This window comes from Macrosteles quadrilineatus, unplaced genomic scaffold, assembly GCF_028750875.1.
Source record: "Macrosteles quadrilineatus isolate MER2022 unplaced genomic scaffold, UCM_ALF_1.0 Scaffold_3__2_contigs__length_128488019, whole genome shotgun sequence".
Classification (NCBI taxonomy): Eukaryota; Metazoa; Arthropoda; class Insecta; order Hemiptera; family Cicadellidae; genus Macrosteles; species Macrosteles quadrilineatus.
The window spans coordinates 69,899,471-69,925,124 of NW_026542596.1; the positions used below are offsets into that span (position 1 = coordinate 69,899,471).

Here is a 25,654-nt window from a genome sequence, read left to right on the forward strand (position 1 = left end):
CACGATTTATTTGGTTTTGGTTTTTACTACCTACTCAAAATCAGTGACAACTTTCTCGTATCGTGAGACTAGAGAGCACCTACTCAAGAGTAAAATGTAAATGTGGCTTTTTGATACAAGTTTCGATCAATTTTTAAAATACGATCACATAATCGTTCAATATACCACACCACTATGTATTCCTAATTTGTTCGTAAACATAGTTGAAGTTTTAAGTTGTGTCTTAATTCTTGCTTAACATAACCCAACCCAATTTAAATATTCAAGCTGGATGGGTTATTATAACGTTTAAACTAAAAAAAAAAAAAAAAAAAAAGGTTCCTACGAATACATAACATAAAAACTCTACGAATGCTGTCAAGGATTAGGTTGTTTTGGCTTGGCTTAGATTAGGTTAGAACCAAGCACATAACTTAAAACTTCAATTGTGTTTTGTTACATACAAATAGTGGTCGTGAACTAACGGAAAAGTTCCAATTCCAAATAGGACAGAGATTTTGCTATTTAAAAATAGTATGACTTTTGTTAGATTATGTCTAATATGATAAGAAAATAAACAAACTGTTTTTTACTCAGTTTTATTGTTGACTAGTGAAATGACGACGGTTACATGATCACATTGGCAGACGTAAACACTACACTTCGAAAGTGTATCAACACTCGCGTATCAACCAGCGTATCAGTCAGAAGTGTATCAACAGCATCGCGGCGGACATCGAGGAATCGCTTCAGGAGGCACTGGATAATCACAATCACACAGATTCAGTTTCGGCGCGAACGGACATTCCGGGGGTTCCGTCTCCTCGGTCAGTCGCTTCTTGCTCAACTCTTTCTCCTTCTTGGACCTCATGGGGACCCGGATGTGCAGCGAGTGTCCTCTGATCTCCGCCACTATCTCCTTGTAGTTCCCCGGCTCCTCTGGCTGTGGTGGTGGTGGTGGTGGAGGGAGTGCTGGAGGGTAACACATCGGGTTCATGATGGGTCTGTCAACCCAATCACCGTACGGGCTAAGTTGATCAGGAGTGGGTTGTCGTGGAGGTACGTAGTTCGGGTCCACCTCGATCTTCGGTCTTTTCGTCGTATCCCCGGGGATCTCCACGACTTCTTTAGCTTCCGTTCCTTTGAACATGAACGCGTCCTTGGCGCCCACTTGGAACTGCGTCACGATCAGCGGACCGAAACACGAGAGTCGTACGAGTACTGAGATCGCTCCGATCTTTTTGATGCTCTCGTCCAACAACTCGTATGTTCCATGGTCCGTCTTCGCCACTGGAAGATCTGAATCTGCGCTGGATTTTAAGATTGCCGCGAAACTACGGTCGAGGTCGATTATGGAAGTTCCGATCATGATTTTGCTCGTTGATCTGTCTTCGAGTTTCCTCAGTACCTTTAAAATCAAATTAAATCATCTTTAGGTACCGGATCACACCAATGGTATAGATAACAATAAAAAAATGTTCCCAAATTAATTATGTAGCCTAAATGAAATCATCTCAGCAATGGATTCTAAATTGAAAATCTTAAAAACTATTACCGAATTGTCTGGCTCTTAATTTATAGGGGAATCCATGTTTTCAGACCTTATCCCCGGATAAGGTGGGTTTTCTTCTTATTCAATCTATGTCTATATTTTTTCTAATTTTATTTTACATTACATACCAGTGACAGAACCATTCATTTTTGTTTCTGGTGTTAATATGTACTGTATTAGTTCTGTTCTAAGTGAATCAATAATTTGAAACAAAAATATAGAAAGTATACACTGTTAGAATTCCTAGTTAAAATATAATCTGTTCGATTGATCTTGTCATTAAGTTGAACATGACACTGGCTCTTTAAAGGAATTTTCATTAGGTCCATGACAGACGTGCCCCCTAACACTAAGTTCATTTTGTGGGATTGTAAAAATAAATTTACTCTAGCAATTCGATTACACATAGCGTTTTAGGGCGTCCCTAAATTAATTTGACTTATTCAACATGTTATACCTTTACGTGGACGTAGAAGTTGGAGGGTATATTTTCGGAGCTGAGTGAGAACATGCATGATTTGCCGCTCTTGAAGGGAATCTCGAGATCGTCGGAGGTGCTGCGGCGTGGCGGAGACTTGTAGAAATCCTCTTCGCACAACATCAGTGGAGGATTGTCTAGGAACTGGAACATAATACAAGTCTCTCGTAGCTTGGACTTGGTGTCGACATCCAAGTCTAGGCTGGAGGTGGAGATGTACACGCTGTCGACAAACACCTCTACCAGGAACAGTTTTTCGTAGTCATACGCCATGTTAACTCTGAATTTTGATACGAAATAATTTAGATGTAAGGAAGGAATGAAGATAAATATTTACACTAATTTAGAATTCCAATATTGATGTTAGCATGTCCGGACAGCTGATTTGTAATTATTTTCCACTTCGGTGGCTAAGTTTGTCAGCGTGTTATGTTTAAAATAATCATCAATACATTCCATTATTTATACTGATGAATGGATTATATCACATTCGATTCGTTCTATCGCGAAAACTTTGTTTTAACGTTAATCAATTTTAGTATATGGTTATTCTGCTGGATTAACCTCAACAATTGGGATTTCACCAGTTTTTAGTTTGAATGCTAGGGGAAACATTGTATTTATTCAGCTTTAGGTCGTTATTTCACTATAATACAACCAATTATGCGTTGTGTGAATTCGGGACTCAACAGATTATTAAAATATCTCTAAAACACTTATTATTGGGGGCATGTATATTTTTCTTAGCGTGTAATCTTTGTAGTGATAAGTATCAATATACAGTATATTATTATGGTTTGTATACAATCAGCTCACGAGCTTCGAAACGAAAAGAAAATTCACCGTGAACGTATCATTATCATTACTATCAATTGAGATGGTTACGCCACCTTGGTGCGCATTTTAACCAAATATGAGTAAACGATTAGTGTAGAATAGAGTAAGATTATCTATGTAGCATTGTTACTTACTAAAATTAGCTGTTCCATTAACCTGGTCCCCTTCATATCATAATACATCTTTATAGTAACCACTTACTGGTAAATAATAATACTAGAATTTATCATTTTCCTGTATTTTTATGTGAATCAAACTACAAACAATGGGTATATTATTATTAACCCCAGGGGGTTCTGTCTGTCTAAAAACATACAAATAAAACTAAAATTTTATGTAGAATTCTAATGTCAAGCAGTCGTAGTAGCAACAACAGTTATTTACGGCGTTTCTTCCCATTTTATTCCGACAATCCCCGAGTTCGGTATAAAAGCTACTGTTTTATGACGGTTGAACATCCCACAAGGTATAGCAGTTTCAGTTCCTTCCTACCTTTGTCGATCTAGCAGTCAGGAACGTTGGATTCGAAGCACTGCAGTGCGCTTTTACCATCTGCAACCAAACTGTATTCTTAACTCAACTTTAACTGCAGCGCTCGTGTTTTATTTTAACAGCACGCAACTACTTGCAGATTATCCCTGCATGTTGATAAGTCTTATACAGTCGTTTTGTGTTTTAAAAAGTGTATAGAATTTGTCGTAGTAAAAAAAAAGATAGAACGATGTGGAGTTTAACAATTTTACTACTTTACCGAAGATGCGATGCGTTTTACAAAGTTTATATTGCTCAAATTATCATTACATCAAAGCTTGAGATACTCGTCAAGGACCAATAACATGAATCAGCATTTACACAGTAATAACTGCTATGTACACACCATTTCACATCATTTCCTACACACTTGTTGGTGGTTACATGTAATAAGCCACGAAATAGTTATTTTGTTCGAATGTGTTATACAGGGTGAATTTTAAATGAGTTCCCCCCCAACTTTTTTCAACATTTCTTAAGATATCAACTCCGGACCACGTCAGATCATTGTAGAGTAGTAAGTACTTCATTTTGACTGGGTATACATTTTTGGCCGCCATCTTGGATCCGCCATATTGGATACAAAGTTTTTTTTTCAAATGTAAAGGTAGGGTTTTGACCCATTATTCCAAACTAAAATTTTACGCTGATTACAATGCCGCAAATAGTTTTTAAAAATCTTTATCCGTTCTAAAGTTATAAGGACTTTTTATAACTTTATTTTTAGCCCATTTTAACATTGTGCATTTACAAACTAAGACCATAATGTCAAAATAGTGCTAGATAAAGATAAGTATACACCACCATTCATTGTCGACCTATTTTCACTTGGTTATGACGGATGTATTTTTTTCGGCCGCCATCTTGGATCCGCCATTTTGAAATGTGACGGATTAATTTAAATATGAAGGTGGTGTTGTGACCCATCATTTTCAACTACTTTTTTATGCTGAATTCAATGCCGCAATCAGTCTTCCATTTGCATGTTTTATTTTTGAATTATTGAAATTTTAAATAAGATAATTTTAATATTTCATCAAGAAAGCTTGATAACCAAAAACGGATTGCGGCATTGAGTTCAGCATAAAAAAGTAGTTGAAAATGATGGGTCACAACACCACCTTCATATTTAAATTAATTTGTCTCATTTCAAAATGGCGGATCCAAGATGGCGGCCGAAAAAAATACATCCGTCATAACCAAGTGAAAATAGGTCGACAATGAATGGTGGTGTATACTTATCTTTATCTAGCACTATTTTGACATTATGGTCTTAGTTTGTAAATGCACAATGTTAAAATGGGCTAAAAATAAAGTTATAAAAAGTCCTTATAACTTTAGAACGGATAAAGATTTTTAAAAACTATTTGCGGCATTGTAATCAGCGTAAAATTTTAGTTTGGAATAATGGGTCAAAACCCTACCTTTACATTTGAAAAAAAAACTTTGTATCCAATATGGCGGATCCAAGATGGCGGCCAAAAATGTATACCCAGTCAAAATGAAGTACTTACTACTCTACAATGATCTGACGTGGTCCGGAGTTGATATCTTAAGAAATGTTGAAAAAAGTTGGGGGGGAACTCATTTAAAATTCACCCTGTATAGTAAAAATTGTACGAGAGTAGGTTTTAAAACACATATTTAAGTGCGTTGTTGCTGTGGTATCTGCTTTGTTTAAGACGTCGTTCCCAAGCCTGCTGGAACTGAGAGACAAGTGTTGTTTTATTTCGTTTACGAGTGAACCGGTTCGCCCAACGTCTTCTTGAGTTTCTCTTAGAAAATTGTTTGACTACATATTTGTATCCTTCTGGAAACAAACCTATGAATAACACTTTGGTTCTCGTTGTATTATGATCGCAATTCAATACAGGTTAACTAGTAAAACTTGTAGAGTAGGGCTGCATTCAGCTAGGATATTTTTAATAATTCATCTTGGGCTTTCTCCATATTCCCTTTTCTCCCGTCATACTAAACCGCTTATGATCTAGCTAAGGGATGAACGGTATGAAAGGTAATTTCCTTTAGGGCCAATCCTATAGTTTAATTTATTTCTAGGTTTCACTTTCAAAGATCTAGAGAGCCGCTGACCAACTTTCTTTATAACGGTTCAAATGTTATCTAATTCAACAGCTGCAATAAAATGTTTAACCACAGGCAGTTTGTTAACAAGAGACTGAGAAGTTGATAAATATGTATTTAAAAAAGGATATCGAACTGTGTCCGATGATTAACGTAACTTAGATAGGTAAATCACTCAATGTTGTAGATGTAATATAAACCAAATTAATTTTCTGTAAATTTGTAGTTTAGTAAACTAATCACTGTTTTAAACAAATATATTCTTTTTAAGAATATTTGTCATTGTATTGAGCTTGTTTTGCCTCGGAAACATATTTTGAACCCTATTACAATGTGCAACGGGTCCAATAAAGATTCTCATGAACGAAAAACTACAGTGCACGTTACTTTTACTGTAGTAAAGTAACACAAACCAGAAAATGGGGTTTTTTTTTAATAGAATAATAACAGATCTAGAGTATTCGTACGGTTTTCAGTTTATGACAAGTTTGACCCAATGGCTATTAAAATCGTTACTAAACAAAGCCATCTTGCTCTTGGATGATTCACGAACCTACAAACCTTCATCAACATTTTGTGTGAAGACACAAAGGGCAACAATCGTGTCCGTGTAATGTGAAGTACTGAAGTTAGTGAAAACGCCTGTTGTTAACGTTAGTAGCCATTGTTACTGTTTACAACCTAATAAAATGTGGTTGTAAAGTGTAATGATTGTCGCTTTAGGTCTTTCTTTCGGTAATTCCTAAACCTAGAACTGACTCGTGGATATTATTTTTCACTTTAGAACAGTGGCCACAGTGCGAGAGTGAGTGAGTGTTTTGAGGGAAATCCGTCCGTGATGGATTGACTAAGAGGGATGGTGTGAAACAGTAGCCTTGTAGGGAATCGATCTGGCAGAGGGAGGAATGGTACGATAAATCTACAAGCTTCAGCGTTCTGAATCTGTCTCTCCACAAGGTCACACGATCACCTGCGTAAAATACCATCAAGACAAGATTACTTCTACTTGACTGAGTTATACCATTAAAATATGTGAGTTTGTGGAAATGTTTAGACAACTGTGTTTGGTTCGAAACTCGACCCAACTGATAATAATTGGACTTTTACGAAAAGCCTAAAATACACACCTAAATGTGCGTAGGCTACGTAAGATTAGGGAGGCAAAGATGCGTTACACCCAACGATCACATAAGGTTACACCATAGACTAACACTAGTAGACTTCTCATCACATTGTGCATTTTTAAGCTAGTTTTTCGTGTCTACTTCATGTTGGTGACACTGATCGCTAGGGACGAGGAAATTCTGTCTCTTTGATTTAAGGTTTAATTTAATTATTTGTGCTTTACTGTTGGTATAACTAGGGGCCGTATTGTTGTTCATGGTTAGACAGTTTTTTTGTTAAACGAGTTTTTGACTGAAATAACAAGAAACAAATTGTAAACAAAACACGACCTCTACAGTGCACCGGACGGAACTAACAATAAAATGTCATACGTTGTAAAATGTAATAGTGTAATTCATTTAGTTTCTTTCACCGCGACTCTGTGCGCAGAGGCAGCGTATTATCACTGGTACTGTGCTATGTATGCGTTGTGTTGTACGGTCCACGGATATAACATGTAACTCTACTCTCTATTAAACAATACATGCGATGATGCGAGTATGTGGTAATGCATTAATGCACCACTCTGCGGACCTTTGACAAATATCGCCGAACATGTTTGTAAACTCTCCTATTTGTCTGCAACGAGCATTCAGGTTTATTTGCACAGGGCTTCCAACTTGCAAAACAGTTACGATGTCAGTTGTTAAACCTAAAGTTTATACGTTGTTACTAAAGAAGTTTATGTGCATGTTTTTGTTTGATTATTCGGTTTTATATTACTCTGTGTATAATTGGTTAACACATACATTCGGACAACCGAGAAATGGTTTAGATCACCGTATCACTTTTTAAACTATTTATTTAAGCTTGTATGCAGAAAATTGACGAAATATGATCGAACCAGCTACCTTCGGACTTGAATGTAAGCATTGAAATAATTTCGGTTGTGTAAATAAAATTTACTACGAGGAAAACTGTTTAAAGTTGTTAAACAATAAACAATGTGTTAATAATTGCTTACCTCTTGAGCAGATCAGTAGGTATTGTTAGTTTTAAATTTACGATACCGTGTTTTACAATGATTGAACAATCCCCCATCAGTAAACTAAATTCGGACTAGATTTAAAAAAAATATTTTCTCAAATAATTTATTCACTTAATTATACCTCTTGTTAGTGCCTTAGCGTAGTTTGTAAAGTTTAATAAATTGTCCATCAAAACAAATTATTAAATACTAACTAACATAACAGCTAAACAGTGATTTCAAGCTTTGACTATTAATACTGTACAACTTCTGTATGCAATAGTCAATGGTTCAAGCGTATTGTGAAGAATTCCCTCAATCTGTGTAAACGAACAGCTTCTCGAGTCGTAAACGAAACTCGGGCTGTAAAATTCGTAAACTAATTTTTTCTCTACTTAATCTCGTTTTGTACGGTTTTGACAGTTTTACAGAAGTTTAACAGCCGAAGTTCGCCAAGTGGCCCAGTTGATGACAGTAACGAGGCAGTTTTGTAATGTCTGTCAGATTCTCGGCGACGCGCGAAACTCTAAACAATCTGGTTCCGCATCCGTCATCGACCGTCGCCATTGTTTCATACTCCATGGAGTTGAGAAGCCTCTCGCTACATAGAGTAAAGTATCCCTTTTCATAGAGCAAGGAACAATGTGACAAACAGGGATCGTGTTACATGTCACATTGATCCGTGTGCATCGATCGTCCATGCTGCATGCTGCAAAAGACCACCTATAATTTTCATAGTAAAATACTTTGAAATTGTACACTATCAAATTGTTAGGAGCATTTTGGTAGTTGTTCTTGACTTAGTTTTAGATTACAGTGTATCTGCATTTGACAAGATTCAGATTTTAACTGTTTCGGACTTGTGATTTTAAAGCTTAGTTTTAGATTAACAGTATTCGACCTAAGATTCAAATTGTAATTAATTTATTGTGACCTGTTGTTTCGGACTTGTGTTTGTTATGCGTGTTTCTTTTCTGATTATGGATGTATGTAGCTTTATTGATATTGACATTCCAATAGAGTCTTGCTTTGATTCACATAGCACAATCCTATTGAGGGTGCAATAAATCACACTGTTTAACCACAGACAATGGAATCATTAAAGTATTATATTGTCTGTGGTTTAACCTTCACCTCTCAGTGGGTCAAATTTACCAGAGATAGTGTTACGTTTTTCCGAGTCTGGACATTCAGTCCCAGCACTAATGATAGGTTTATGTGGGACTGTTTGTCCCAAAAAGTGGATACAACTATATAGATCTCGTTAGGTTTAGTTACCTTCTGGCTGAACCACAGCTATTAGTAACACAAAGGTACTGTTCCATTGAGATCGTTGTAATTTTATTGTTGAAATGTTGTACATCAACCGGCGGACTATCAGTTCCAGGGCTTATGTTTTGCCTCACGTTTGCCTGCTTTCTAGCTGTTGGTTAATGTGGATTTGTGAGGGGACTAGTTGTCCAGAAACACTAAAATATTTGACCATCAACCCTTAGAATGTTGCCAGTAGACTCTGGGACTGATTTTCCTACCACTGTATTTTACCATAGCTTATCAGCGTTTGTACGCACTTTGGTTGCTCAGTCATTGGCGTCTCTCTTGTGATTGTTAAGATTATTTTCGGCACCCATTATATTGTCATTGGTCGCGTTACGTGTGACGTAGCCTGAGCGTGATCAACACACGCGTGACGAGTGATGCAATGTGTCAAGCGCACACTTTCTCTTCGCTCATGTCGTGACGTGATGTCCAGCAGCTTTATAGTGTGAACGGGCTTCTGTCACCTGTTATTGTAAGTGTTTATTTCAGCCTGGTTTGTTTGGGAAAGGATAAGGGTGGAATGAAAATACAGTAAGTCTTTTTTTATTATTTATTTTTATTTTTTTTGTCAACGCCAGTGGCATTTCACGAGAGAGTCACGAGAGAATGATTAGTGGATGCGCCGGGGATTGAACCCGTCCCTCCCGCACCGAAGTCCGAGACGCTAACCACTAGGCTAGCAACACAACCCTAGTTTATGTTAAAATATTCCCTTTATCTTGAATATTTATTTGAATCCATGTAAAGTCATTAAAAGCTATTACCTTCATTGAAATAAAATATTTGTGCAGTTTTTATAACAAACAAAACAACAAAAGAGTTTTATGTTTTTATGGGAACGGTCCAAACTCTGGCCTTGTTCTAGCAATGACAAACTACATCTGGGCCCAAAATTGATGTTCTTGCTTTGGATTTAACCATTTTCGGATTTGAAGGCATTAACTGTAACCAATTGACCATACAATTAACCTTGGGACTATCTTTATCTTAAAAAATAATGTTGATATAACGAGACACTAGAGCAATTTTCAACGGAAACGGTTTTCCGGAAAGAATAGTTGTCTCTTCGCCGTGCTTGTCTGTAATCCGAATTATGTAGACAATCTTATTCACTACTCAGTCATTGTGTGTATATTAGTGATTTTACTTGTAATTGATCTTGTTATATAGAATGTTTGATTTATGGAAGTTCAGTTGTTAAACAACGATATACAGTAGGTGTAAACTGGCTAGTTACATTATTTTTGAATGTTTAATGAAGATTTTGCTCCGTAGGTGCAGGACATTATCGGGGCTGAAGGAGATGTAGCAGGCTGCACACTTGTGTACCGTAACGGTAAGTCCATCACACATTGTTATATCCTGTGCATACTGTGTGCTGTAGCCTCTGTCTATCTGTATATCACAACACCGCTTCCTGTCAGTCATCACACATCCTGCGGTTGACTTACCAAATAGTGACTTACTTACAGTATCAAATAGAAGTATTTAATTAGGCCATACTTTGGGCGTACGAATAATGAGCCCGCTAAGCTAAATTCATATTTAAGATCACTTACTAAACTAAATTTTGCCCACTTTTGATTTAGAGTGGTGTTAATTTGTTCGAAAAGCTAACTTTTCCTATAATAATATCGGCATTCGAAAGTACGGTAAACCGCGAATACTTCGATGTTTTATACAGGGTGAATAAAAAGTCAAGACCCCCCCCCCCCCTCTAATATTTTCCCAAGTAAATATACAGAGATATCCTTTTGGTGGTCGTGCAATCTTAGCAGGAAGTTTCATTTTATGATTTAGAAATTTTTAAGTGTCCCCCCAAAAGGGGGGATTTGGGGGGTAACTCAAATATTTTAAATGTAAACCCCCTTCAAGTGACACCTCATTTTGGATAGAGAATAGATAGCGACCTCTAGTTTTCACCATTCTTTAAGTTTTTGTAAACACTTCAAAATGAGGTGTCACTTGAAGGGGGTTTACATTTAAAATATTTGAGTTACCCCCCAAATCCCCCCTTTTGGGGGGACACTCAAAAATTTAAAAATCATAAAATGAAACTTCCTGCTAAGATTGCACGACCACCAAAAGGATATCTCTGTATGTTTACTTGGAAAAATATTAGAGGGGGGGGGGGGTCTTGACTTTTTATTCACCCTGTATGTTTTGAACTAAAATTACAACCATACAACAATACAACAAGCTGGGTTTCTTCAAATGTTTTCAACAGTTATTCAGTGATTGAAATTGAGTTTGCTGCACTTTTAAAGCAATGTGTTAGACGTTTTTTTACAACATCAGTTGTTAACAAAAGTTTCAACATTTAGTCGCAATTCCTGTGTAAACTCGGCTAAAGATTATTTCAGAAAAACCAAAGTGTTAATTTGTTGGCGTGCTAAGTAAAAAACGTGTTTGCTCTATCAGTTTGTTCATGTTTTTATCCTAGACGCATCATCTGACCAAGAAAAACTGACAATGAAAAACACAAGATTGTTTGCATCAGTTATGACGACGTTTAGTGGTATTTTCATTTGTCTTATCAAGATCAATGATTTGTTTATCGCTAGCAATCCACTTTGTATTTGACGTTTGTTTTTGTCTTTATAGATATAGATAATTTACACTGTTAGTTTATGTGTAAATCCTTAGCGAATGACACTACTAACCGGGGATTAGATAATTGCGAGGTCTCGGTGCAAACCTAGACATAGCAGTGTATTTTCACACTTCTTGTGGCTTACGTCCAAAACAAACTTTGGTGACAATACTGGCAATTGTGAGTTCAATATCTTGAAGTTTAATTCACCAGATTGTTCGTAATAGTCTTCTCTAATAGATCTTGTTTAAATGTACAAAAACTGTTTTAAACTCGGTAGAAATTCTAACTGCAAGAGTGACTATAAAAATCATGAGTGTTTTTAGTGTAACCAATTATCTCTGTTGAGATGGTTACTTACGTTTTTTATGTCAAAACACTCATCATTTGTTGACTGAGAAATTGTGATTGTTCTTACAAACCTCGCCATCCACTCACTGTCCAAAGGTATCGGTACTCGTGATAAACTCCGACAGAGATCCAATCGGTAACAGCTATATCTACCCAAACACCTGCTTATGATGCGATAGTTTGACAAGGTTTATAAACGTGATCTAGTCACATCTGTCGATGTCGAGATAGTGTATTGTTGATTTAATCTTTCTTGCAGTTGTGATTTTCGAGCCTCGATAGATCTATCGATGATTCGATAAAGTGTTGTCGATATAATCGTTCTTATACAGTTTCGAAACCAAAACAAAACCCTCTAGCTGTCGTCTTTAACACCATTTATAGTAGACTCCTATGATAGCTGTTGTATTGGTGGAAGGTGAAGACACGTTACAGTTTGCGTTGTTGCCGATTACTTGTTCTTGTTACTATCGAATACACAGAAATTTAACAAAGTTAAGTCTAAAGCATGTCGCATCAAACGTCATAATTTATGGAAAATATTTTACGAACTACAACAGCGCACTCAGTGTGGCACATTTACCTATGTTATTTCAATGAGACATTTGCTACAGCTGGTCCATATAGATAGGATGGATCTATTGTATACAATCTCATATGGTACAGCTGCATGGTGGAAGGAAAAAACATAGGTGTGCTATTCCCACAAATTCTGACGTCACTCGGATTGCAAACAAAAGATCACCTGATTGTAACTTTCAAATTAGTATATGTATTTGTTTTGATTTGGTTGTTATTGTTTTTATAATCAAATCAAAACAAATGCATACTAATTTGACAGTTACAATCAGGTGATCTTTTGTTTGCAATCCGAGTGACGTCAGAATTTGTGGGAATAGCACACCTATGTTTTTTCCTTCCACCATGGTACAGCTGGTTTTAGATGGTATAAATACTTCAATATCCAAAAGTCAAAGCTTTCTGACTCAGGTGATCTTATTGCTATTATCGTTGTTATACAGTACAGCTATGTATCGAACACTGGTGTCCAACAGACCGTAACAGATCACAATGTTGCCACACCACAGTCGATGTGGCAATGTGACAACGCGGAGACTAGCTGCTCCGTGGCAAACTTTGTGTCACACTACTTTGCGATACAATCAAATATTTCAGTTAAAATCATTTCTTCCCCAAACGCTGATTATTACTACACTAAGTCCTTAACATCTTTTGCAATACTTAATTTTATAGTTATATTGATAACTTTCCAAGTTGAACTAAACCCGACGGACATAGTATTTATTATTGATAGAGATTAAAGTCTCGAGAGATTATAGTGGTACGCTGACGCACAATTCGTATTTCAAGGCGAAGATTGGTGAATGATAGATTTGTTACTGACTAAGATCAGCTGGTTTTAGGCCAGTATAATATAACAGCCTGATGGACAAGGAAAGCCAAGTCCAATTGGGAACCATAAAAAAGATTGACTTTTATCGAAGCTGACTCTTTTCTTATGTAAAAGTTACAGGCACGTTTACAATAAATTGACGTGGCTGGGATGAACCACCGATTGAGCTGATATCAAGTACTAAATTATTATTGTCGAATACACATATTTTTCGACCTATCGAAACTGAAAGGACAAAATAGGGAACTGTAGCTTGATATAAGTCACGATATTACACTAATATCACAGTTCAAGTCACTAAGGGATAAGCAAAGTTTAAGACTGTATCAGTAGACTTATGGACGAGATGTCAGATGTCTATTAAGTATCCAAAACCAAGAGGTTGGTACTTCCTTCAGTAAACCACGAAAGTAATATTTAATGTGCGAAATGTATAAAGAAGATTTGTGATTAGTGAAGCCAGTTTGGCCAAAGTCTCAGTGATTTGTGTCCTAATGATCAATTTGTCAGCGATCAACGCCCTCGTGATCTGCGACAGTTAGTTTGGCTACGAGCTACGATGTAGTCATTGACTTTCGAGCGGAGGTGTGTTTATATCAATTATACGGCAGCCATTGTCGATCTACTCAGAATACGCCCCAGCTGAAATAGTGGAGTGGTTAAGTGCTTGCTTGGTAATCAGAAGGCTGCCGTTTCGGTCATATCCTGAGTAAAGTCAGAAGCTTTCAGAAGTCAGCAGCTAGATCGAAATAAATTGTGCCCAGCTGTCCTTGATCATTGGGTTTTTTTAAAAGATCCTGACTAAAACAGCTGATCTCAAAGCTACACAGATCATCATTTCACTTTTCACTTCATTCTCTGCATTCAGTTGGGCTTAAATACATACCTTAGTACGCGTTGCTATTACGAAGAGAATTAGAAAAAAGTACTTGGTCTTTGCCAAAATCTGTTACAGATCCTGAGCTAGCTTTTTGCTCATTTTTTTGATAAGTTTAAAAATATTTTTGACTCTGTCTTCCCTGCTATATAGAGTTGTCAAAAAAAAGCCTGGGTTAGTAACTAAAAACAAACAGGATATAACTAGGAGCAAACAGTGGTATACACCTGAACTGGCCAGGATGCGCGCTTGGTCTATCCTACTTCATGACTTCTACAAGGCCGAACATGACCCTATTAAAAAAGCTAATTATTTTGCTCTGTATACCAAAACTAAAAAAGATTACAGCATTCAGGTCGGAGAAGCAAAAAAGACTAGTAATATAGAGCATATTAGTCAGGCAGCGAATACCTGCAAAGCAGCTTGGGATCTAGTTAATGCCCATAGGAAGGGGTCTAAAGCAAAGCCGAAACCATCATTGACACCTGATGAGATTAACACTTACTTTGTACAGGTAGCGGACAAGATAGTTGCTGACTTGCCTACTAGTCACACAGATCCTTGCGAAGCGTTGTGTGGCATATCAACGGAACACACCTTCAATGTTTGGGAGAGAGTGAATACCTCATACATCCTTAAAATTGTAAATGGGTTTAAGGAGTCTAGTAACCAGGACGTTCATGGAATTTCATGTACAGTACTAAAGGGAATCATTGTCACGATAATTGACCCTTTAACTAAATTAGTAAATGCCTGTCTCAGCAAAGGGGTTTTTCCTGATTGCTTAAAGTTAGCGCGCACAATACCGGTGTACAAGAAAGGAGATCCCGTTGACCCCGCTAACTACCGACCGATTTCCATTTTGCCTATATTCTCTAAAGTGTTTGAGACGATAATGAAAAGGCAACTAGTCAAGTGGCTTGAAATGAATAGGCTACTAAATAATGCACAGCACGGATTCAGGAGTGGGCGGTCCACCACAACAGCTCTCACCAACCTTGCTAATGTTATTACTGACGCCTTTGAAAATGGTGAGTCCGTACATCTAAGCCTTTGCGATCTCAGCAAGGCGTTTGATGTTGTTTCCCACGACATCCTGGTGGCTAAGCTAAGGCATTATGGAGTTGGAGGTTGTGTGCTAGAGTCAATAAAGAGTTTTCTCAAAGATAGGAAACAAGTAGTGTCACTGGAGGGGACCTCGTCATGCGTAGGCCTTTTACCCCATGGAGTGCCTCAGGGATCAGTCCTTGGCCCTTTGCTATTTTCAGTGATGATTAATGATCTACATCTTAATGGTCGTACATTACTTTTTGCAGACGACACCACCCTCATCACAAGAGGTCGGAGCTTGGTGGAGCTACGCATTGAGGCTGAATACTTACTGGAGGAAGCAAGGGCCTGGTTCGTATCAAACAAGTTTAAGGTAAACGAGGATAACACCCAATCCCTCGAATGCACTCTGAGTGCAGGGGTAGAAGAGGGTGAACCGGTCAAACTACTGGGTTTCTGGGTCGACTCGAGGTGCACATGGAACCACCATATAAGCAAGGTATGTGTCAAACTTTCAAGAGTGCTGTATCTTCTAAGGAAACTTAGGGCTTTAATAACTCAGCCATACCTTACAACGGTTTATCATGCTCTCTTCCATAGTCACGTGATGTATGGATTGATACTGTGGGGGCATTCCCCTGCTACAAGGGATGTTCTCTTACTTCAAAAGATGGCACTCAGAGTCATTACATCATCTGGGTATTATGAGCATTGCCGGCCTATCTTTAGGGAACTGAAGATCCTCACAGTGTACAGTCAGTATGTTTACAACATACTCACACTCCTGAAGGAAAATAGGAGCGACTTCATGAAAAGGGAAGATCATCATAATTACAGCACTCGAAGAGCTCAGGATTTAGACCTTCCGCGCTGTCGACTCGAACGGACCTTGAAGTCCTACCCTAGGTCGGCCATAAAAATCTTCAACACGCTGCCGTCAAAAGTTCGAGAGATGGGCATGACAGAATTTAAAAAAGTTGTTCATAAGGCCCTCGTGAATAGGCCACTATATTCGCTGGGGGAGCTAAATGAGATACCACTCTTCCCATCACAGTAAAAACGTCCGCCATACCACCAGTAGTTGTAAATATTAGTTTTATTATAGTAACTTAAAGTATTTAAAGAAATAAATCAAGTCTTTACATTTTTAAAGACATGACGCGATCTATCTGACATTGTCAGTCAAGGATCAAGAATACAAGTATCAAGTAAGTAAGTAGAAGAATTTATCATTGACAATTCATTGATTTGAAAATCGGTGCAATTTACTATAGTGGATAGAAGTACTATTAATTAAATTGTATTCTTAAATACTGTAGGTCTACTTATCTAAGCCGGGATAGTGAACATTTACCAACTTCGCGGTAATCTTGAAACTATATTTAACTTTTGATACCACTACTATGGCCAACAGTCGAGCTTGACCATATTAAAACATTTTTTTTTATCCTGAACATATTATTTAATTATAAACTACCATTTCGTTCCTCTAGATACAATCGATTTGACTACGCGGCACGGGTCTTATCATAGGTTAATCTTATTGTCTTGTACACCTTTTTGGCGTTTTGCCATCGACTGTGGATATCTGGACTACTTCCATCGGCCTCGTCGCGTGTCGTAGGCCGGGGCTCAGTTAATGTCAAGGACAATCCTCCTTCTGACCCCGGCTTTGACCCGTTTATAGGTTAACTTAGCCTTTGTTGGCATTCGACGCTGCAGCGCTGCACACACATTTGCGTTGTACTGTTGAAAGAGGTGCTACGGCTATATTTGACTTTTTCGAGTAAAATATGATTCATGTGTAAATCCTCTATGTGTTAGGGATGTTATGCTTTACGTAGATGCTAGTTTACCTCGAAATTTCTTTTTGATGACAAAGTAAAAGTTGATCTTCATATTTGTGTCGCGGATATTCGTCTATTCATATTCTTTTTTATATTAGCTCTTAAGTAATCAAACACGCTATGATTACTCTTTGATAATATGAACATGGAGATTTGTGTCTCTCGAAGATGTGGTGATCACGGAACGTTTTGCGAATGAACGCAATGCCATTGGTTTTCATTTGTATAGATAGAAGTTGGGTCAATACCCCGCTGTGTCAGCAAATTACCCTTTGTTCCACACGTTCCACATTATCACAAACACCAGTTAATTACTAATATCACAATATTCTTGAGGGATTTGGTTAAAATATTGTGGAAAACGTAGGTAATGCAGTGTGTGGATAATGACGTTATAGTTGTTGGATTATATTTATTTTTGGGGTGGGAGAGAGATGTTAGACTTCTCGTAGAAATGATTTATTTCAGAGCTAACAGTTGTTTTGAATTTTTTAACATTATTCATGTAAACCACCAAGAGCACTGTCATCTATACAGTTTTCCAGCTGCTATTTGTACCAATGTACACAGCATTGTATAACCACGTAGTCATACACGGAAGCAGCTCTGCAGTAGTGTAATGTATCAATGTAGATTGTGGACATGAGCATCCCGGTTTGCCACTTCACACGGTTGTTGCACAACAGTTGCATCAGGTATCTCCTGTCTTCAAGCTACGGCAGAACAACAGGACATGCCATCCTTCAAGTACAAGTAGACGCGAAAACCCCTGTATATGCCAGACCAGGGGTGCCAAACCCCCTTCTTTCACTCCTTTGAGTTGGCATTTAAGCGTATATTGTAAGCGAACTCATTCATCCAATCCAAAGAGGATTTTAAACTAAAAGTGAAGTTTTTATATTATTATAGTTTCCAATTTTAGTAAGGTGTCAGCTGAAATCGTTACACAAATAAATGAAGCCATTGTTATTAGGTTCCTACTCCTCCTAGATCGGATTTTTGACAGATATGCATAATTATATAATACATCTTTACTGTAGATAACTCAATTTTGAACGATTTGTGTCCATGCACATTATAAATAGTGTAATGTTCTTCCGAACACACGGAAGACCAAATCCCACAGCCGAGCTGGGCAGAAGAGAAACCAGTGAAAACTTTCCGCGTTCTAGAGACCAAAGAGGATCTCGTCTGAACCATACTCGGTCGTGCACTTGAGTCGCGAGTCGCGACTGTCGTGAGAAAACCTGTTTACAAAGCGAGGCCAAGCCTCTGAGGAATACGGTAAACAAGACACTGAAACCTCTCCTTGCACGTGCGGCGAGCAACTGATCCTTATTGAGGGAATTAGTACCGGAACAGGGACAACTTTATGCGGGATCAAATGGTAACAAGTAAAGGGTAATACGTGTGGCGACAAGAAACTGTTTCCAACTGAGGGATTTAGTATCGGATCAGGGATATCTTTGCAGCATGCGGGATAAAATGGTACGTACCTATGCCAAGTAATTCGTGTGGCGGCAAGAAAATGTTTCCAACTGAGGGATTTAGTATCGGAACAGGGATATCTTTGCAGCATGCGGGATAAAATGGTACGTACCTATGCCAAGTAATTCGTGTGGTGGCAAGAAACTGGTTCCCACTGAGGTATTTAGTACCGGAACAGGGACATCTTTATGCGGGATAAAATGGTACATAATATAAGATGTTTTTAAAGATATTGATAGTTCGTGGGTATTTTTCTATCAAAGTTCACTATCCACATTATAATAAGACGGAATTATTTAGAACGCGTCGAGGTTATTCATTGATCCAATCTCGTCCGATTTTGGAAGTGTCACTAAAACAGACAACTATTAAAATTAGTTTTGATTCCGTAGATAAATACTAGTCTGACCAGACAAGTAGATATTGCTTTGTAACACTATTTCCAGTGAAGAACTTGATCCTGTTTTCACTTGTTGATGTCAACGTTGAGAACTGTGGGACGTTTACTTGTACAAAATCCATTCATTTAGTGTGGATATGGTGGTAACTGAAATTCTTCGCTAGGCAATGATTTTGGCCTGTTTTTGTTGTACATAAATAACATACGTTAATGCCAGTTATACTTCGAACAAAGAGTGTTACAGTCATTGTCTAAACACATATCGGCCTTGTATATGTGATAAATGTTCATAAGTTTACCTAAAATTGGATATCGTCATCTCAGATAAAGTAGGATTACTTTCCCTTTTGAGGTTGAAAACAAATTAACCAAATACCAAGCAAGTAGGTTTGTTCGGGACCTAGTTTGTTTCCCCAATTTAATGATATAGTTGTTTGATGCGCGTTTCAACGAGTTACGATGAATAAATGGGCATTCAGTTAAGTTTTGCTTATGACTTTAAAGTATACCAACAATGAGTTTTAGTTCCAGCCCAAAGTTTTAATCGATATTTATTTTTATTCTGATAGGCTATACTGTAGATAAAGGACGTTGTTAGTTAAAAAATAAACGCGAGAAAAACTAATTTACCTAACCCGCCATGTTAAACTTAAATAATAAATAAATAAAAAGGCCTTTATTTACGAGCGAGTTTCATAATACATGGTTTTCAAACTAACTCAAGTCACTAAATCTAAACTATCCTAATATATTTATATAAGTATATACAAACAAATTACAACAGAATAATTACAATATACATTTTACATTTGTTTTTTTTCATTGCGGCCCTGAATGTGTTGTACGATTTCGAACACTTGATCTCTTGAGGGAGGCCATTGTACAACTGCGGGCCGAAATAAGAAAAAGACTTTCTTCCAGCCTCAAGCCTCACTTTAGGAAAGTGAAGCCTGCGGTCGGAGCGAGTACTACGCAGACAGATCTCCCTCCTGTACTTCAGCCTCTCGCTGAGGTAATGAGGCTCTCCCAGCGTGAGCACTTTGTGGACCAGGCAGCAGGTCAGCTTTCTGCACATGGCATCCATTGGGATGAGCTTAGCAGCTTCTCTGTAGGAGGACACGTGGTCAAAGTGACTAAGGCCAAAAATGAACCTTATGGCAGAATTTTGAATTCTCTGAACTCTTGCCATATCCTCCTTAGAGATGCTGTTTCCATATGCAGGAAAGCAATATGTGAAGGCTGGAAGGACCAAGGACCGCATGAGTTGCGTTTTGGCAAATTCTGGCAGGAGAGTTTTGAATCTGCTAAGACCTCTCAATCTTCCCACTGCGCGTTGGACTGCAGATGTGACGTGGTCAGAAAAAGAGAGGTCTTTGTCAAGTACAACACCAAGCGTGTTGACAGTGTCACAGATAGACAATCCCATGCCATCAAGGGTGACTTTAATGTCAGATTTTCTCAACTTCCTGCATTAATATATGTGGTCCAGTATGCATAACAACACACTTGTCAACGTTCAATCTAAGGCCATTCATGACAAACCATTGAAAAATGCTGTGCAAATCAGCATTGATGAGTTCAATTGCTGCGGATGTCATGTCTGGCTTGTATGACAAGTGTAATTGATAGTCATCAGCATACAAGTGTGCTGTACAATATTTTACACCTCTGGGCAAGTCCGACGTGTATAAATTGAACAGCACAGGGCCTAAACAACTACTTTGAGGAACACCTCGCAATTTGCAAAGCGGATCTGATGTCCCACTCCCAATTTTGGTAACCTGCAGTCGGGACTCAAAATAGGACCGAAACCAACATACAACTTTTTCGCTGCAACCATAGTACTTCATTTTTGCCAATAATAATTCATGATCAATAGAGTCGAATGCTTGAGAGTAATCTAAAATAGCTAACTTCCCTATTCCAAACGTGATGTATACAACTTCTTTACTTCTCGAGTGAAGTAAAGTATCAAAAACTCACTCAGTGATGTAATGAAACCCATTTAAATAACATTGAGTGCTCAACTCCAAAAATATACCTCTATGGAGCCAACGACGTTCGACGATAGAAATAAGCTGTGCGCTTGAATTTATTGTTATGCTTTAAAGAATGTTCCTAACCTAGCTTTTGTTTGTAAAAGAACATTACTGTTAGAAGATGAGTGAAATGGATAATGAAAAATATTGTACGTAACCTCCTGTATATTGTCGGGTCATGTAAAATCTTGTACGTTACACGTTACGCAAGAGCGTGTTTACATCACTTAGGTAAATTATGCAACTCGCTTCCGCTCGTTGCACAACATTCACCTGCGTGATGTAAAAACGCCCTTACTACACTTGTAAGGTAAATAGCTACTACAACTCCTCTGAAAACTGCGTTTAAATCTAGGTCAGAATAACATTAATCGAAATTTAAACTATAAAACCAAAAAACGGTGTGTCATTTTTCATATTTATTTGCTTGTATTTAAAATCATTAGATGAGATGAATACGAGTACACTTTGTCTTTCTTCTTTGTAAAAACGAGCGGTTTTGTACGGTTGAAAGTCGTCTGTTGACAGTTAGTTGACAACTCACAAAGACTAATGCGAAGTAAATGGATCTATAATGTAATGCACAACCCGTTCCAGGAAAACATCACTCATTGCTAATAGACCGGTGAGGTGATACGAATTTAAGAAATATTTCTTACAAAAACCAAACCTCTTTACTTTATAATCGATGACGATGATATTTAAATGCATCCTCCGTAACACTTTCGATTATACTCAGGTACAAGAATGTCAACGTATACTCTGAAAGGCACGCGTACATTGTAAACATACGAATTAAAATTAAGTTACCCATGTGGAGAACGTGTTCGTACAATTTATTTAAAATTAATATTTTTGTTTTATTTCAATTAAAATGTCCTCTCACCTCAAGTGTATATGCTGTACTACATCTGCATTGGAAAATGGCGATTTCAATGTTTTACTATACACCGTCATCAGTAAAGAACTGACTCTGTTCTCTCGGAGACAAATAAGTTTATTTCTGACTCCAATCACAAAAATAATTTTGTAAAGTTTTCTTTACAATTTAACATTTATGGGTTGAATTTGACTTTACTGTTGATATGTTTAGTGTTGCCGGCCACTACGTTGATTTCATACAACAATTATAATATTGCATTTTTGTACACTTGAATCATGCAATCGACCTATTCTATTGCTAATTAGAAATAATTAAATTTAATTGGTATGTCTTCACACCAAACATTACCTCCCCCTCTTTAGTGTCATGTTTTCCGCCCCCGTAGGAAGTTGTTAACGTCATTGCGTGTGAGTATCATACATTGTCGGTTACAGTCGCTGGTATCCTTGGCGTTTTCCTACTTTGCTCGGACCTTCTCACTGTCCGTTTCCTGTCGGGCTTTGGTTTATTTTGAGGACGCCGCCGTGATGAATACAGTGTAAAGCGATAAATTGGCTTCTAGGTTCTGTAGCTCGAGTACTAATACTAATCTTATATAACGTACATTAAGTATGACGTCTGAAGTAAAATTAATCATACAATTAGGGAAGGTCTCACAGTTTCGGATCGTAGCTTCGATGCACATAAGTATCAGAGATCTGGTAAATTTAAGATAAAAGAAATTTAATATGAATCAATCAGTTAACATAAAAAAATAACAATTGGTCCTCTGGCCCATCCTCAAATTCTCTAAGGGTCCGCCTTTTCTTTCTTGTTTTCCTTAGACACGTGCTGCTGGTCCTTAATGTCGTACAGATAGTTTTTTACCCTTATCAAGTTCATCGCTACTGTAAGGTTTCTTCCATTATTGCCAACAACACTTACATCAAATAATACCTCCATCTGAACCTCCCATAGACATCTGCAAGCCAAGTCTGCTTTCAGTGCTGCAGCATCCAATGACACTTGTTCAAAGATGATTGGTTCTCGAACACAGTTTCCCCGTGCCAGCTCTATCAAAATTCCAAGAGTATCCCTTACTTCGTGAATTCATATTCCTGTAGGTTCGGTAATTTAACAGCGTTATATGAATGGGAGCAATAAGTGCTCACGATCATGATACAATAATCTTGACTTTAATTAACTTATAAATTTAGTCCTTGTAATAAATTATAGTGTTTGAGGTGTATGGATAATTCTTTACGTGTACAGTTTTTATGTATACTTGCTTCTTCTTTATATTGGCGTTTAAACATTTTATTCATTAACATTATCATAAGTCGGAACAGCCAGACTGCTTAGTAATTAGTAACATTTTGTTTTCCGAAACAATATTTTAGGAAGTAATATATTTTGAGCCGAGATCCATAATTCGGAACACCAATGCAATCCAAGCCGTAATACATAAATAAATGAATAAATGTATAAAGATAAACCACTTAAGGTAAACAATGGATATGTTGTTTTATGTATAAAACTGTAGTGTACGCAAAACAAACCGTAGTAGTTTTTCATGTATTTACTAACTTTCCAGTTTTTAACGTAGTCTAAATCGTATCAGTGACTTTAATATAATCTACATAGTAAAAATGACTTAATACATTTACAATTTAAATATTTAACTTATAAACTTTCAGTTGAATTTTAGGGTGTGGTGAGGTTTATTGAAAATATAATTTTTATTGTTTGTAACTTGTATAGAACTAAAGTGTTTTCTATGTAGCCTAATACGACTAAATTTGTTCTATTATTTCAGTACTGTACTACCTACGTACACAACAATTATTAAATTATGATCGTTTGCATATATTTTTGGATGAGGTTGTTTGCCAATTGTGATCTTAACAATTAAGCTACATGATTTCTTTACATATAGCGCTATTATTTAAACCGCTAACTCTTAACGTCGTGGATATAGTTTTATAACTTTTACCGTAGACAAGTGCAAACCACTGAGTAAATCAAATGTTTTTTTATAAAGCCACAAGTACCCAGGAACTTTTGAGAAAACTAAAAGTCTCACCCCCTTAAGCCATATACTTAAAATGTTCGTCATGACGAGAAACCTTGCGCAAAACTATCCATTATTTCATAAATTGACCTTTGAGGTCGTAATTTCTTTCTAATGGGAACTCTCCATATATCTAATGTTAAAAATGCCTCCGCTGTACTTATTTGTATGTTATCCTTTCAGTGTATTACCTTATTAAAATCAGGTGTGATTATTCGTTTGTATTACTGTATTCTGTTTTGTTAACTTAACCAATCAATAGTTTTATAGTTTTTTTTCAATGAGTTTTGTTGCCACTTGCAGATTTTATTTATTTGTAGTACTACTATTTTAAACCTCTTCTTTGATTTATTCTATCCACACAGTTGTATATAACATGTGCCGTAGACAGTAGACAATACAGTAGGTTCCCAGACTTGTGGGAGCCGTGATGGCCCTGACACGGAATCGTCTATTGGCCAAATACACTGCTCACTGTAGGCTATTGCTGCTATTTTATTGCCTTGGATATCCATAAGAAGCTCGATGTGCTTTAAAATGCCAACTCAGGATCCATATCTCATCTGACTGAAAATGTACTAGTGAAAGATTTATTCCATGCTTTCTTTGAGGACTGGACCAACGTGTTTTCTTTTCCTTGTTTTGTTTATGGTTTTAGTAAATGAAACCTTCCGACTATATGTTAATTGTTGTTAGGATATAGGTAGTTGGTTGGATTTGAGAGTGTATATTTTATAGGCGAATGCTATCTATAGGCAAGTATTGTAATTTGCTCATTGGTTAATTTAAATATATTACATGCTTCCTTTAAGGACTGTTCCAAAGTATTTCCTTCTTTTTTTTTTGTCTGACACTTCGCAAAGGTGGCTTTCCAATACAGAGTAATTACATTTTAATATCGTTTTTGTCAACTATTGAACATAAATTTGTGATGCTGGTATTTTTTCTTTAGTTACATGAAATAGGCTGGTAAAATTGTATTTACATCTTTTACAGCATCCGAATGTTATTATATTTTGAGATAGCGAACTGTAGCCTAACAGTTCCCTTGTGTGTGGCAATGTGTTTTGGAAGAACTACATTTATCGTCAGTGGACATTTACCTGTAAGTCTACCTGTTTAGACAACACTAAAAAGAATTTCCTTTTCATATTATAACATTCCACACTGAATTGGGGAAAGTATTTAACTATATTTGAAATGTAATGTATACATCTACTCTTATCATAGTGTTTTGTTTACTAGATGGGAAAAATACGTTACAATTGATTATTGCTACTACAGTTTACTGTTGTATATTATCAGTTACAAGAAGTTGTCACACATATACGGGAAAGTGTTTCTTTGCTTTGTGGTGAGAAAAACTTAGTTCATTCCAACAATTCCATGGATATTAACATGTAAGTGTTAAAAGCACTTTCGTCGGAGGGTTTTTAGGTCGCCGCGCCTCAAAACTTCCAAATCACATTTAGTTGTCATTGTCGTCCTGTGTTTGTGCTTACTTTAGTACTGACGTTTTAGTTTGAGTTTATCTTCTCTATTTTGATTCATGTTATCTTTAAAAGTGTTAAATTTATTTAGTGACAAAATTCTAACTAAAAGGATTACTATGTAGCCCTGATTACTATGTACTGGCTGTTGTATCTGAATTAGAAGAAATGTAGTTCAATTTACGTTGTACCTCAAATGTTCTACCTGCAATATATTACTCCCTAGGAAACGACGAACTGTTCTGCTCTATAAGGAGGATTA

General features: G+C 37.0%; 2 protein-coding genes across 2 annotated transcripts in view; one reads left to right on the top strand and one right to left on the bottom strand.

Annotated features, from left to right (window-relative positions):
- LOC128988725 (solute carrier organic anion transporter family member 5A1-like) overlaps positions 1-25,654 on the top strand; it is a 70,698-nt gene that overhangs the window by 5,543 nt on the left and 39,501 nt on the right. Inside the window, exon 2 of the mRNA XM_054410315.1 lies at positions 10,186-10,246. The gene's annotated coding sequence lies outside the window, so the exon portion shown is untranslated. The remainder of the gene's footprint in view (positions 1-10,185; positions 10,247-25,654) is intronic.
- Positions 668-2,387, bottom strand: LOC128988724 (uncharacterized). The gene is made up of 2 exons (XM_054410313.1): positions 1,989-2,387; positions 668-1,387 (listed from the first exon to the last, which is right to left on the bottom strand). Exons 1-2 carry the CDS (start codon positions 2,280-2,282, stop codon positions 695-697), a joined length of 987 nt encoding a protein of 328 aa, XP_054266288.1. The 5' UTR covers positions 2,283-2,387; the 3' UTR covers positions 668-694.

What these genes read in the sequence shown, in the direction of transcription:
- LOC128988724 (XM_054410313.1), bottom strand. Translation starts at nt 2,282, where the DNA reads ATGGCGTATGACTACGAAAAACTGTTCCTGGTAGAGGTGTTTGTCGAC. An exon ending in ACTTCTACGTCCACGTAAAG is followed by an intron (nt 1,388 to 1,988) that starts GTATAACATGTT and finishes TTGATTTTAAAG; the next exon opens with GTACTGAGGAAACTCGAAGA.